General features: G+C 43.5%; 1 protein-coding gene across 3 annotated transcripts in view; it reads left to right on the top strand.

The window, feature by feature from the left end:
* The window catches only part of LOC139422686 (AF4/FMR2 family member 1-like), a 72,329-nt gene that overhangs the window by 28,065 nt on the left and 28,351 nt on the right, over positions 1–15,913 (top strand). For all 3 annotated transcript variants that reach the window (XM_071173889.1, XM_071173888.1, XM_071173890.1), the window contains exons 4-7: positions 9,036–9,077; positions 10,829–10,915; positions 11,278–11,314; positions 12,497–12,551. In XM_071173889.1, the coding sequence (XP_071029990.1) occupies positions 9,036–9,077; positions 10,829–10,915; positions 11,278–11,314; positions 12,497–12,551 (221 nt within the window). The remainder of the gene's footprint in view (positions 1–9,035; positions 9,078–10,828; positions 10,916–11,277; positions 11,315–12,496; positions 12,552–15,913) is intronic.

The raw sequence follows: 15,913 nt of genomic DNA, 5'->3' as shown, positions 1-15,913 counted from the left end.
TAAGGTTCATGAAATCAATAACTTGCTAACATCTGATAGCATACATATATTAGTCGTTTCTGAGACTCGCTTAGATAATTAATTTGATAAAGCAGTAGTAACAGGAAGGTGTTGCTATATATATTCAGAGCCATATCCCAGTAACGCTTAGAGAAAAATCTCATGTCAAGTGTTATTGAAGTGTTGTGGTTGCAGGTTCACCTGCCTCATTATTTTGGGGTGTTGCTATAGGCCACCAAGTGCCAACAGTCAGTATCTAAATAATGTGTGTGAAATGCCCGATGGTGTAAACACAGAGGTGTACTTTCTTTTGGACCTGAATATTGGCTGTCTTTCATCAAGCTGTCCGCTCAACAGGAAGCTTCACTACCCACTGCCTGTAATCTGGTTCAGGTTATTAATCAACCTACCAGGGTGTTTACAAACACGACAGGAACAAGATCATCCACATTCATTGATCACATTTTTACTAATAATGTAGAACTCTCTTCTAAAGCTGTATACACACACATTGGATGTAATGATGACAATATAGTGACTATATCTAGGACAACCAAGGTTCCTAAAGCTGGGCCTAAAATAGTCTTAGATCATCAACGTTTTTGCTGTGACTATGTGAATGATGTAAAAAAAAAAATGTGTTGGTTTGATGTGATTTTAATAAGGAACATCCAGACGCTACGCCTTTTAATGAATTTATGAAATGGCTTCTTCCAATTATTGATAAACATGCAACTGTTAAACTAACTTTTTAAAACTGGCTCCATGGATTGATGAGGAATTGAAAAATTGTATGGTTGAAAGATGTTGGAGGGGGGGGGGGGGTCAAAAAGACTGGCTAAGTCTGGCTCACTTACTGGAAATTGTGACTAAACTTAACAAAAATAAGAAACTTATGAAGCCAATATCAATGATATGGGAAATAACTTTGGCATACTTTAAATTACGTTGTGGGTAGAAAGACACATTGAACTCCATTGAATCAGATGGCTTATTCATTACAAAACTATGTAATGTTGGCTATTATTTTAATGATTACCTCATTGGCAAAGTGGGCGAACTTAAGCAGTTAATGCCAACAACGAACAGTGAGCCATCGTATTCATGCATAAAAAAAAATGAATAATGAAAGAAAAGCACTAAGTTATAATTTTGTAAAGTTAGTGTGGGACAGGTGGAAAAATTATTGCTCAATACTGAACTCCTGGCGTTGACAACTGACACGGAACCCAAACCGGCTGCGTGCGTGTGCCATCGTGCATCAATTTATTTTGTCCCCCCACACCAAACGCGATCATGACACGCAGGTTAAAATATCGAAACAAACTGAACCAATTACATTAATTTGGGGACAGGTCGAAAAGCATTAAACATTTATGGCAATTTAGCTAGCTTTTTGCTAGCATTTGCTAGCTAATTTGTCCTTGGATATAAACATAGTTATTTTACCTGAAATGCACAAGGTCCTCTACACCGACAATTAATCCACACACAAAACGGTCAACACAGTCATTTCTAGTCATCTCTCCACCTTCCAGGCTTTTTCATCTTTGAACTTATATGGGGATAGCCATCTAAACTTTCATAGTATTACCACTACGGCCAGCAACACAGTTCGTCTTTCAATCACCATGTGGGTATAACCAATGAGGAGATGGCACGTGGGTACCTGCTTCTATAAACCAATGAGGAGATAGAGGCAGGACTTGCAGCACGATCTGCGTCACAAATAGAACTTCTATTTTAGCCCTTGGCAACGCAGACGCTCGTTGGCGCGCGCAATAATTGAATAATATAGATTTCTAAATTAATTTTGTAACGCACGTGACGCGTGCAGTGTAGTCAGGGTATTAGATGAAAAGCTACTGAGGATGGTAGCTGACTCTATAGCCACTCCTGTCGGTCATGTCTTTAATAGAGGAAAGAGGATAGTCTTTGTCCTCAGGCCTGGAGGGAAGCCAAAGTCATTCCGCTACCCATGAGTGGTAAAGCGGCCTTTACCTGCTCTAACAGCAGACCCATAAGCTTGCTTCCAGCTCTTAGCAAACAGTTGGGATTTTTTTGGACCAAATACAATGCTATTTCTCAGTAAACAAATGAACAGACTTTTAGCATGCTTGTAGAAAAAGGCAATCAACATGTTCTGACTGCACTGATACACATGACTGACGATAAGATTGTGGGAGCTGTACTGTTAGATTTCAGTGCAGCCTTTGAAATGATTGACCATAACCTGTTGAGAACTTGTTTTATGGATTTTCAACCTTAGCTCTGAATCCATGATATAGCAATGTATCTAATAGAACTCGGAAGGTTTTCTTTAATGGAATATCAAACATGTAGGCCCTCCTAGTTTATAAAATATATTTACCGATGACACCCCACTGGTATTAAAGCCTTTTGTGAATGTATTTGAGATTCTTCAAATTAGCCACCATTTGCCTTGACAGCTTTGCACACTCTTGGCATTTTCTCAACCAGTTTCATGAGGTAGTCACCTGGAATGCATTTCAATTAACAGGTGTGCCTTGTTTAAAAGTGAATTTGTGGAATTTCTTAATGCCAATCAGTTGTGTTGTGATGAGGTAGGGGTGGTAAAAGACCATGTCCATATTATGGCAAGAACAGCTCAAATAAGCAAAGGGAAACGACAGTAAGACATGAAGATAAGTCAATCTGGAAAATTTCAAGAACTTTTTTAAAGTTGGTTTTTGCAACTTCACTTGAACAATCAAGTGCCATGATGAAACTGTCTCTCAGGAAAGGAAGACCCAGAGTTCATTAGTGTTAATTGCACCTCAGATTGCAACCCAAATAAATGAGTTCAAGTAACAGACACATCTCAACATCAACTGTTCAGAGGAGACTGCGTGAACAGTGGGTAAACTGCCTGTTCAGGGGCAGAACGACAGATTTGTACCTTGTCAGCTCGGGGATTTGTACTTGCAACGTTCCAGTTACTAGTCCAACGCTCTAACCACTAGGCTACCCTGCCGCCCCATGGTCAAATTGTTGCAAAGGAACCACAACTAAAGGACGCCAATAAGTAGAGACTTGCTGGGACCAAGAAACACGAGCAATGGACATTAGACCGGTGGAAATCTGAGCTTTGTCTTTGTAGGTGAACGGATGATCTCCACGTGTGTGGTTCCCACCGTGAAGCATGGAGGTGGTGGTGTGATGGTGCTTTGCTCGTGACACTGATTTATTTAGAATTCAAGGCACACGCTACCACAGTGTTCTGCAGCAACATCCCATCTGGTTTGCTCTTAGTCCCACTATCATTTGTTTTTCAAAAGGACAATGACCCAGCACACCTCCAGGCTGTGTAAGGACTATTTGACCAAGAATGAGAATGATGAGTGCTACATCAGATGACCTGGCCTCCACAATCGCCCAACCTCAACCCAATTGAGATGGTTTGGGGTGAGTTGGACCACAGAGTGAAGGAAAAGCAGCCAACAAGTGCTCAGCATATGTGGGAACTACTTCAAACTGTTGAAAAAGCATTCCTCATGAAGCTGGTTGAGAGAATGCCAAGAGTGCAAAGCTGTCAAGGCAACGGGTGGCTACTTAAGAAATCAAAATATCTTTTGGGGTTACGACATGATTCCATATGTGTTATTTCATAGTTTTGATATCTTCAATATTATTCTACAATAGTAAAAAAAAAAAAAAAAAACCTTGAATGAACAGGTGTCCAAACTTGACTGGTACTGTACACGTTAGCGACCACAGTTAATGAGGTCACCGAAGCCCATAACGAAGAGTTTTGGAATGGGTAGGCAGTATTAAGCTCGTCCTGAACATCTCTTACAACTTAAAGCGCTGTATTTGGTACAATCATTCCCTAAGCGCTAGACCTCCGCTGAATCTGGTAGTGAATGGTGTGGCTCTTGAACAAGTTGAGGAAACTAAATTGCTTGTTGTTAACCTTGGCTTGTAAACTGTCTCGGTTAGAACGTATAGATTCAGTGGTTGTAAAGATAGGGAAAGGTCAGTCCGTAGTAGATGTTCTGCTTTTTTGACACACTACACAAAGCAAGTCCTGCCGTCTCTAGTTTTTATCTTGATTATTGTCCAGTCATGTGGTCAAGTGCTGCTAGAAAATACAGTTAAGCTTTATCTGGCCCATTGTAATCAGAGAGCTGATTTTTATTAATACTATACTACTATAAATACTATGCATGCCAGTCTCTCTTGGCTAAGAGTTGAGTAGCGACTGTCTGCATCACTTCTTCCTTCTTATAAGAAAGTGTTGATAAAGCACAGCTCTGAAACGCACACTCACCACACCAGATATGCCACCAAGGGTCTCTTCACAGTCCCCAAATCCAGAACAAATTCAAGAAGGCATTCAGTATTTTATATAGAGCCCTTATTGCATGCAACTCTGATCCATCTCATATTGCTCAAATAAACAGCAAACCTGGTATAAATAAAAAAAAAAAAAAGATACACCGACACCACATGACACACGGCCCTTATTTGATCTAGATAGTTTGTGTGTATGTATTGATATTAGAGGTCGGACGATTATCATTTTTTAAATTATTTTTTTTTATATATATATATTTGTATTAATGACAATTACAACAATACTGAATGAAAGAAAGCTTTCTTACATGGCACATATCGCACTAACGTTTAAGTTCCTTGCTCAGAACATGAGAACATATGAAATGCTGGTGGTTTCCTTTTAACATGAGCCTTCAATATTCCCAGGTAAGAAGTTTTAGGTTGTACTTATTATACTATTTCAATTCAAGGGCTTTATTGGCATGGGAAACATGTGTTTAACATTGCCAAAGCAAGTGAGGTAGATAATAGATAAGTGAGGTAGATAATTTCTCTCTATACCATTTGTATTTCATATAGACCTTTTAACTATTGGATGTTCTAATAGGTCTTCTAATTGCCAGCCTAATCTCGGGAGTTGATAGGCTTGAAGTCGTAAACAGCGCACTGCTTGAAGCATTGTGAAGAGCTGCTGGCAAATGCATTAAAGTGCTGTTTGAATGAATGCTTACGAGCCTGCTGCTGCCGACCACCGCTCAGTCAGACTGCTCTATCAAATCATAGACTTAATTATAATATAATAAAACACAGAAATATACGAGCCTTGGGTTAATAATAATAATATGGTCAAATCCGGAAACTATCATTTCGAAAAACAAAACGTTTTATTCTTTCAGTGAAATACGGAACCGTTTCGTATATATTTGTATTCCGGACTCGCATTGCTCTTTTTGATACTGCTCATTCTGTCTTAATTATTTTATAAACTTGTGGATGTGTGTGTTGCTACATATTGCTGCTCTGTTGTAGCTAGAAACTTAAGCATTTCGCTGCACCTGCGATAACATCCACAAATCTGTGTATGCCACTTATAAGCTTTGATTTACATGTTAGGTTGGGATGCCCCTCTCTCTTCGCCCAGCAGCCCCAGGTGATGTGTAGTTCTGTCTGAGCAGTAGTAGCCAGCACACACACACACACACACCTCTTCTAAAGACTAAATCCTGGAACCCTTGATGTGTGGCTATCTACATTTAATGACCTAGTCAGCACTGGTTGGCTAAGTATTAAGTGGCTCTCCCGTCCAGGCTGTGCTTGTGCTGCGGTGTGGCATTGTTCACTCCAACAGAGAGAAAAGCCCCCCCCCCCACCCCTCCACGCTTAGTGCTGTTTGTGTGGTAGCCAGCCAGGCAGCTATTGACCTCAGCTGCCACTGAGAGCTTGCCAGCAGCAGTTCTCCACTCAGCCCTCCCTTCAGCAGCACAATACATTTCCTCACCACCTTACGTAACTATCGCTGTGACCTGAGTGAAGACCACTTTTAGTCCTCTTATCTGAAACATGGAAACCTGAGGAGGGGGGGGGGGGGGGGGGTTAAACAGTGAAAGACTTGTCACACAACACCATGTTTTGTGCTGAAGCTTTTTGTTGTTGTTGAAGAATTACCGTATCGGGGACATAATCCCTTCCATAGTTTTTATAAACAAATATTTCACTTCCAAGATGGTATGTTGGAGTACAGTAGTTGTTAGGCACTAACCCCTAACCACTGTTATGGTGCAGCAGTAGTCTGAGGAGAGAAGTCTGATTGTAATTGCCTGTGGTTTGACATTCTACTGTTTTGGTGGTGTTTGTCCCAAAATGGCACCCTATCCCCTACATAGTGCACTACTTTTGATTAGAAACCATAGGGCCCTGGTCAAAAATAGTGCTCTATATGGGGAATTTGGGGACGTAGCCTAGGAGTCGGTGGTTAAGCGTCTGAGTGCTGTTATGTTGATGAGTCAGTCTGACAGACAAAACAAATGAAACACCTACACGGCTGAATTGAAACTAATTAACTCACTGTTGTGTGTAGAGGGGTGCTTGAACAATGCAAGCGACTTAATCTTAACCACATTACACTCTTGAGTAATGCAACAATTAACAAGCATGTGCAGACGACGGGGTCATTCTTCTCGTCTGTAGGCTACACTCCTTTAATTTTTTTGCTTCAAGACAAAAGCTCAGAGTTGCTAACAGCATGTCTTCATCAAGTAACATTAGCCTATTTAAAAAAATGCATATTCATATGAGAGGGTTAATCGTTACAGTACACTTACTGTACAACATTACAACAAACCAGACTGCATTTTTTAGCAATGTCATGCAAATCATTACATGTGGTAAAAGCAAATTGTGACGGAAAACGGGGGTGTAAGTGAATTCACTGCGGATTTGCATCAGGCTGTTTCATATGGAAGCTATACCCACCACCAAAAAGGATTTGTCGTCTGATCAACTTATTCAGGACCCCGTCTTCCAAAGATAATTTGTAAAAATCCAAATAACTTCACAGATCTTCATTGTAAAGGGTTTAAACACTGTTTCCCATGCTTGTTCAATGAACCATAAACAATTAATGAACATGCACCTGTAGAACGATTGTTAATTGCCTACCGTCTGTCTGTAAGCTGTTAGTGTCTTAAGGTCACAGTTATGAAAACTTAGGACGCTAAAAGAGGCCTTTCTATTGACTCTGAAAAACACCAAAGGAATGATGCCCAGGGTCTCTGCTCATCTGTGTGAACGTGCCTGTGTGGAGATGTTTTTCAGCGGCAGGGACTGGGAGACTAGTTAGGATCAAGGGAAAGATCACTTGAGCAAAGTACAGAGTGATCCTTGATGAAAACCTGCTCTTTGAGTGGCCCAACCAGAGCCCGGTCTTGAACCCAATTGAACATCTCCGTAAAGACCTGAAAATAGCTGAGATCCTTGATGAAAACCTGCTCAGGACCTCAGACTGGGTTAAAGGTTCACCTTCCAACAGGACAACGACCCTAAGCACACAGTCAAGACAACACATGAGTGGCTTCGGGGCAAGTCTCTGAATGTCCTTGAGTGGCCAAGCAAGAGCTCAGACATGAACCAGATCGACCATCTCTGGAGAGACCTGAAAATAGCTGTGCAGCAACGCTATTACAGGCGTGCCAAGCTTGTAGCGTCATACCCAAGAAGACTCAGCTGTAATTGTTGCCAAAGGTGCTTTTCAACAAAGTACTGAGTAAAGGGTCTGAATACTTTTGTAAATATGATACTTCCTGTTTTTTTTATTTTTTGTATTAATGTCTTGTCGTTGTGTGGTATTGTGTGTGAATTGACAGGGGGTCTCAATACTTTCCCAATTGCACTGTATATGCCTTCTGTTTCAGTCTACAATGCCCACAAGCTTCATTAGAACAGAGTGGATGAGAACGGACACTAAGACTGAGGGGGAAAAGACCTCAATGAGCTGCTTTTCTAAACAGAAATACATTTTTAAAAATGATTGCATGATGATCTTCTGAACTTCCCAAAACCTTTCGGATATATTTCAGTCAATTGACTGTCATAATCCCAATTTAAAAAAATATATATATGAAAAAATTAAAATTATATCACTTTTCTACATAGTGTGGTCACATATCTATATATATTTTTTAATCAAAATGGCGTCAAGGGTCAAATATGTTTGGGAACCCCTGGTCTAGCTTTTATTTTGGTGATTTGTTAGTTCCCAAAGATGGTTATTTAATAACATACTTGTCCATGATCTTTTCTACGTGTTAGATATCTACGCGTTTTATATCTGGCTGTAGTAGTTTAAGTTTACACTTGAAAGCATATTTTCATCCCAATGTATAGTTTTTATTTTATTTTTTAAAAGATTTTAACACTGTTTGGACTTAGGCGACCCTGAAAAAAACACTTAGGTGACCCGCCCAAGGATTACAATGGCAGAAAAATCCCTGACATGGTGTAATTTAGGCCTACATCTTTTAAAAGTCTGTCTTTGGTACTCTATTGGCTTCTGAAACCAGTCAGTTGAAATGTTTCACTGAAAACGGCTTGGCTCAGCTGACCTAAGCTGAAGTGACAACAGAATACTGTTGTTTGTGTTGTCAGAATGTGTCCCAGAATGTTAATCTGATAAAATAATTTGATGCGCGCTACATCGTTCCTGCCTTTTTTACATTCCTATCAATGAATAGCCTAAATCATGTAAGCCTTAGTTGACATGTCTGTGCACTCAAGACATTGCTGTTCTTATAAGAAACAACTTAAAACATTGCTGTAAACAATTATCCCAAATCTTGAACATGTATTATTTGTTTGTGTGACATACAAGAGAGAGAACTAAAAAAGCAAGCTGTTAAATATGAAAGTCCACCCAAAAAGGCAAATTCTCTGATTGTCCGAACTTGAACTGAAATCCTGTGACCATCTTTTGAGCTCTGAAATTCCAATCATGGATGACACACACACACACATACACACACACCCTGTCCTGGCCTCAGTCTGACCTCTGAGAAGGGGCCTCTTCTCAAGCTCACTGGACTGTATCAGGGGTGTGTGTGTGTGTGTGTGTGTGTGTCAGGGAAAGTCACTTGATCGTAGTTGTTTCAGTGCATTTACAACCATGCATGTATGTGTTTTGTTCAAGCTTCCCCTATTGGCTGGTTTCTGTGTCACTCAAACAGTGTTGTGCTGCCTTCCAGACGCTGTCACATGAAGCTGACTGTGTGGAAGACATTCTGAGGGTAAGCACTTCTCAAATCTTTACTAATGAATCGTGTAGAGGTGGAGGTTGCTCAGTTTGCTAGTGTTCATTATCATCGTGGCTAAAAGAGGGATTTAGTTGCTGAGCACATGGCCACTTTTCACATTCCTGTGTTAAATCCAACCCATGTTTAAAGAGCTAACTAGCATTTATTCAGGACAGAACCCCACTTCATGTGCTGTATGAATGCGTCATAGGGGTCCTGTTGGGTAGGGTAGTTAGTCCTCCTCGTCCTGCTGGATAGGGTAGTTAGTCCTCCTTGTCCTCACTGGGTCCTGCTGGATAGGGTAGTTAGTCCTCCTCGTCGTCGTGCTGGATAGGGTAGTTAGTCCTCCTCGTCCTCCTCACTGAGTCCTGCTGGGTAGGGTAGTTAGTCCTCCTCTCTGGGTCCTGCTGGGTAGTTTAGTTAGTCCTCCTCCTCTCTGGGTCCTGCTGGGTAGGGTAGTTAGTCCTCCTCTCTGGGTCCTGCTGGGTAGGGTAGTTAGTCCTCCTCTCTGGGTTCTGCTGGGTAGGGTAGTTAGTCCTCCTCTCTGGGTCCTGCTGGGTAGGGTAGTTAGTCCTCCTCTCTGGGTCCTGCTGGGTAGGGTAGTTAGTCCTCCTCTCTGGGTCCTGCTGGGTAGGGTAGTTAGTCCTCCTCACTGGGTCCTGCTGGGTAGGGTAGTTAGTCCTCCTCACTGGGTCCTGCTGGGTAGGGTAGTTAGTCCTCCTCACTGGGTCTTGCTGGGTAGGGTAGTTAGTCCTCCTCACTGGGTCCTGCTGGGTAGGGTAGTTAGTCCTCCTCACTGGGTCCTGCTGGGTAGGGTAGTTAGTCCTCACTGGGTCCTGCTGGGTAGGGTAGTTAGTCCTCACTAGGTCCTGCTGGGTAGGGTAGTTAGTCCTCTCTGGGTCTTGCTGGGTAGGGTAGTTAGTCCTCCTCACTGGGTCCTGTTGGGTAGGGTAGTTAGTCCTCTCTGGGTCTTGCTGGGTAGGGTAGTTAGTCCTCACTGGGTCCTGCTGGGTAGAGTAGTTAGTCCTCCTCTCTGGGTCCTGCTGGGTAGGGTAGTTAGTCCTCCTCTCTGGGTCCTGCTGGGTAGGGTAGTTAGTCCTCCTCTCTGGGTCCTGCTGGGTAGGGTAGTTAGTCCTCCTCACTGGGTCCTGCTGGGTAGGGTAGTTAGTCCTCTCTGGGTCCTGCTAGGTAGGGTAGTTAGTCCTCCTCACTGGGTCCTGCTGGGTAGGGTAGTTAGTCCTCCTCACTGGGTCCTGCTGGGTAGGGTAGTTAGTCCTCCTCACTGGGTCCTGCTGGGTAGGGTAGTTAGTCCTCCTCACTGGGTCCTGCTGGGTAGGGTAGTTAGTCCTCTCTGGGTCTTGCTGGGTAGGGTAGTTAGTCCTCTCTGGGTCCTGCTGGGTAGGGTAGTTAGTCCTCTCTGGGTCTTGCTGGGTAGGGTAGTTAGTCCTCTCTGGGTCTTGCTGGGTAGGGTAGTTAGTCCTCCTCACTGGGTCCTGCTGGGTAGGGTAGTTAGTACTCCTCGACCTCCTCACTAGGTCCTGCTGGGTAGGGTAGTTAGTCCTCCTCGACCTCCTCACTGGGTCCTGCTGGGTAGGGTAGTTAGTCCTCCTCTCTGGGTCCTGCTGGGTAGGGTAGTTAGTCCTCCTTGCTGGGTAGGGTAGTTAGTCCTCCTCTCTGGGTCCTGCTGGGTAGGGTAGTTAGTCCTCCTCGCTGGGTTGACTCCCCTCTCTCTCTGCCTCCTTCAGGAAATGACCCACTCCTGGCCTCCTCTCCTGACTGCCATCCAGACGCCCAGCACAGTTGAGCCCTCCAAGTTCTCCTTCCCAGTCAAGGTGAGCCTGAAGGCCCTCTGAGCCTGAAGGCCCTCTGAGCCTGAAGGCCCTCTGCGTTGCCTGAGATGCACAACCTAATGCAACTACACACTATTGTATTAGCTTTAGGTATTCAACCTTAAACACTTCAGGCCATGGGTTCTACTCTACTAGCAACTTAGAATCCCCCCCCCCCCCCCCCCCCCCCAAAAAAAAAATCTTACACGTGTGTTCCACTTAGTCAGTCATTCACAGCAACTACACTACATACGTTAATCATCAGTGTTGTAGTCTGTTGTCGTAGATTCTGAGGGAAAGCATAACGCCTCCCTTGTCGTGTGTGTGTCACTAAGGCTGGTCGCCTCTACTTTGTCCCCTCACAGGAAGCACAGCATGTCCCACCTGCGTCTCCAGGACAAAGTAAGTCAATGTGGAGGATTGGGTGTGTATACTCACTGGATATACCATATTACAACATGTTAATGTGGGGGATTGGGAGTCTATACTCACTGTATATACCATATTATAACACGTTAATGTGGGGGATTGGGAGTCTATACTCACTGGATATACCATATTACAACATGTTAATGTGGGGGATTGGGAGTCTATACTCACTGGATATACCATATTACAACACGTTAATGTGGGGGATTGGGGGTGTATACTCATTGGATATACCATATTACAGCATTGTTAATGTGGGGGATTGGGGGTCTATACTCACTGGATATACCATATTACAACACGTTAATGTGGGGGATTGGGAGTGTATACTCACTAGATATACCATATTACAGCATGTTAATGTGGGGGATTGGGAGTGTATACTCACTGGATATACCATATTACAACATGAAGTTAAACACTAGCTCAGCAATGTACTTCTTAAAGTAGAACAAGGCTTTTATTAGCTCATTGGCAGTTGATGGGGGGTCGCTCTTGTGCAGCCCTGTTTCCGTGGTTGTGCTGTAAATGCCAGCTGGGTGCCCTCTCTTGCTTTATCTACATTTGTTTCTCTGTGTGTATCTTGCTCGCTCTCCTTCCTTCCCTTTCACTCTCTCTCTTTCTCAATCCACCACAACGACACCTTCCCTTTTGGTGTCAGATTGTATTATCCTCATGACAGAGGAGACTTTAAAAACCCTCCCATGGCCTCTTAACATCAAAGCTACTGGAGAATGGTCACTTCCTCCACTCCTGTCGCTCGCTCTCTTATGCCCTCTTTCGCTCGCTCGAACTCTCGCTCGCTCGCACTCGATCTTTCTTTCGCCCGACCTCTCTCTTTCGCTCGCCCTCTCGCTCGCCCTCTCTATCTATTGTCATCGCCGGCGGACGCCATCACAAACACTTAAACCTCTGGTCCCCCGCAGTTGGAAAGATGTTGTTCATCTCCCCGTCTATTGAACTGGATGGCCAAGAAGTAATAAACCGCTAGCTTCTCTCAAATGAGCTCTGACCCTTGATTGACCTCGTATGCCTGGATCTCCTCCACTGAGCTCACTGATTTGGTGACCGGCCGTGATGCTGTTTATTGCTGCGTCCTTTATTCTGTCTGCGTTTTTAGTAATGATGTTTTGGTGTTCCCTCTTCTCTTCCCAGAACACTATGGATCACCTCCACTAGCCCCGCCCTCCATCTGTCAACAGAGCTCATGGTGAGTATACCCTTCTCACCCTGTGTCAAGTCCCCAACGAGGGGCTACGCTGTGCCCCAGTGCCTGGCCTTCCGTTCGGGTTGAAAACGTTGCGGTGACCCTATGTAGTGTGTATAGATAACCCCCCCCCCCCCTGCTCTCAGATTAGAGGTTTCACCGGCAGATTTGTATTTATTTATTTATTTATTTAATGTTACCCCTTTTTCTCCCCAATTTCGTGGTATCCAATTATTATTATTTTTTTTAGTAGCTACTATCTTGTCTCATCGCTACAACTCTCGTACGGGCTCGGGAGAGACTAAGGTTGGCAGTCATGCGTCCTGCGATACACCACCCAACCAAGCCGCACTGCTTCTTAACACAGCGTGCATCCAACCCGGAAGCCAGCCGTACCAATGTGTTGGAGGAAACACTGTGCACCTGGCAACCTTGGTTAGTGTGCACCGCGCCCGGCCCGCCACAGGAGTCGCTGGTGCGCGATGAGACAAGGATATCCCTACCGGCTAAGCCCTCCCTAACCCGGACGACGCTAGGCCAATTGTGCGTCGCCCCACAGACCTCCCGGTCGCGGCCGGTTACAACAGAGCCTGGGCGTGAACCCAGGGTCTCTGGTGGCACAGCTGGCGCTGCAGTACAGCACCCTTAACCAGAGGAGGCCCTTCACCAGCAGATTTTACCACCCTGCTCACTGATTAGAGATTTCACCGGCAGGGACACATAGCAGGAGCCTCTGCCACATATTCCATTTCTCTCTTTACAGACTGAGCCTGCAGAGGGCCAGTGTCCTCACACAGCCGTGTGTGTCACAGTTTCTTATCTAAACACCTTTCTGTGTATTGTAGTAGAACACCGCTGGGAGATTCCCACCCCGTCTCTTTAACGTCAGTGAGGACATGGTCAACAAAAAAAAAACACCCGCGAAATTACATACCAAAACTATTGAGATGAGATGAAGTCCCCTTACAAATATGACATACAAAAACGCCATGTCATGCATGCACCTCACCTGTGTGTGATGGGGACCTCTGAAACAAAGTGTCCCCCAAGTGACCTCTCCTCCCACAACACCTGAGCACAGGAAGGAGTTGAGGGCTCAGGCTAGTGGGCCCCAAGCGTAAACGGCTTCTGTTGGTGTATGCACCCAGGGGACAGTCCTATTACAATAGACAGGTGGGCTGACAATCCTATTTCTAGCTAAAGTACAGGTTGGGTGGATGGTGAAAGAGCTCTACAGTATCCCCCTTTTCACTCACCTATACCTGAAAACCGGAAGGTTCCCAAATCTCTACAGAGGAACTCTGGAGCTCTGTCAGAGTGACAGGCATGCCTGCAGGATTTATTTTTGCCTGATTTTAGATATGTTCCTGCTTATCACTTCCAACATTTTGGTAGGCTAATTGTTAGTCAACTTTGTCTATAATTAGATACATACAGCTTCTCTTCTGTCATTATATGTTGCCCTAGAAGACTAAATCAACCCTTGCTCACCAGAATGTCATAAATCGATAGAATGAATGCTTCAATTTAGTTTGACAACTGTGTAAAGGTTTCTTTGTCTTCTCTGCTTCTTTCGTGGAGCAAAGACGTTTAGGGACCGGGGAGAAAATGCAATAACAAAAAAATATTTTCAGTCTAAACTTTTGACCGGTGGTAAGGAAATAAATCTGTGAAAAACGACTCAACATGTTTCTGATAATATTTCAGTTTGGCCTGGATGATTAGTATAAATTAAAATATCAGCTTTTATGACGTTGGTGAAGAAAGTACCTCTACAGATGATATCGAACTGCACATTCACACTCTCTAAAAATTCTGAAAGAAAGAAATCATATTTCTCCACTTTTGTTCCCGAGTGAAAATGTTGCCTTTTAATTTGGTGTGTCATGATAATGCAAGGAATGCTTCATTCTGCAGGAGTTAAGATTAAGGCAATGTGAGAGGTTCAAGACGTACAGTCAGTGTCCAGATTTTAGTTTACATTTCACCCATCTGAACAGTATCCCTGCAAGTTCCCTTAGCACTATTAGAAGTGCCCGTCTTGTGACTGTCGAATATGTATGGCGCCTCACAATCACGCGTAACATCACTGCTATCATCCTTTTTTTATCACGTCACCAAATCTTTAGCAAACATTTATTTATTTATTCTCTCTTTTACTGAATTAAACTCCGACATTGTCCTTTTTTGCCTTGTAGGCAGGCTATTTGGCGTGAGTGCAGTTATGCCTTAGGCTTTAGTCAATGATGCCAGATAGCTGAAAATAAATACCTAAAATATAGCCTGTAACCCTGTTCTATACATTTCACAATAATTATACATTTAATGGTTTTTAAGGAATTGTATTCTCTTTATTCAACCTGCCCGCCCACCCTTCATCCACACAATATTTAGTGACCCTAAACTCGTCCGCCCCGCTGATATAACCACGGTTGACCACTGGTTATGAGTCAACACGCGCATCATTATCCTCCGCTCACTCTTAGGGGGCCAAATATTTTGCTAGCTCATGGAATGTGTCCATCTCTTGACAAATTGCAGCTATGCCACCTAGCCTTGGCTATATGAATTTTGTGTAGGTAGCCCTTAACTCTGGGTTTATAGTGACGTTGCAGGGGGAAATCACCATCTTTAACTAGGGCTGTTCTGGTGACCGTATTACCGCCACACCGGGAGTCATGGCCGCAGTAAAAATTCCACATGACCGTTGGGTCTCAGTAATCTCCTTTTAATCCATTCTGGACATGCGTTTGTAGTACCCAACTCGCTAACAACCTTCAGGTGTACTAATGGCCTGGTACTCAGGGATCTATTGTCCCTCTAACCACTCTGACATCAATGCAAATTAAATCTAAAGTCACATCAAACACTTATCATCAAAACAGTATCGTGCTTTTTAAAACTCACCTCACTGTGATTTGATCAATTTCAAGATGGAAGTTCAACAGCAGGTTGAAACTGAGTGTAAAACATGGTCATTGTGGATGTTGTTTCAAAGCCTAACATAATGAAACAGACGGCGCTTTCTAAGGGGGGGTGATTAATTCCAAAACACCCATATGAATATTAGTTAATGTTAGTTCATGCATATGCATAGGCCTATATATGAGCCCAATCATAGCCTACTGCATATTACGCATGGCAGAAAAACATTTACAAATATATTTTCTTACCTTTTTTATTTTATTTGACCAGGTAAGTTGACTGAGGACACATTATCATTTACAGCAACGACCTGGGGAATAGTTACAGGGGAGAGGAGGGGGAATGAATGGACCAATTTGGAAGCTGGGGATGATTAGGTGACCATGATGGTACGAGGGCCAGATTGGGAATTTATCCAGGACACCAGGGTTAACACCCCT

The sequence above is a fragment of the Oncorhynchus clarkii genome, chromosome 12 (assembly GCF_045791955.1).
Source record: "Oncorhynchus clarkii lewisi isolate Uvic-CL-2024 chromosome 12, UVic_Ocla_1.0, whole genome shotgun sequence".
Lineage (NCBI taxonomy): Eukaryota > Metazoa > Chordata > Actinopteri > Salmoniformes > Salmonidae > Oncorhynchus > Oncorhynchus clarkii.
The sequence above is the reverse complement of the archived record's forward strand: the minus strand, read 5'-3'. Positions and strand labels throughout refer to the sequence as shown.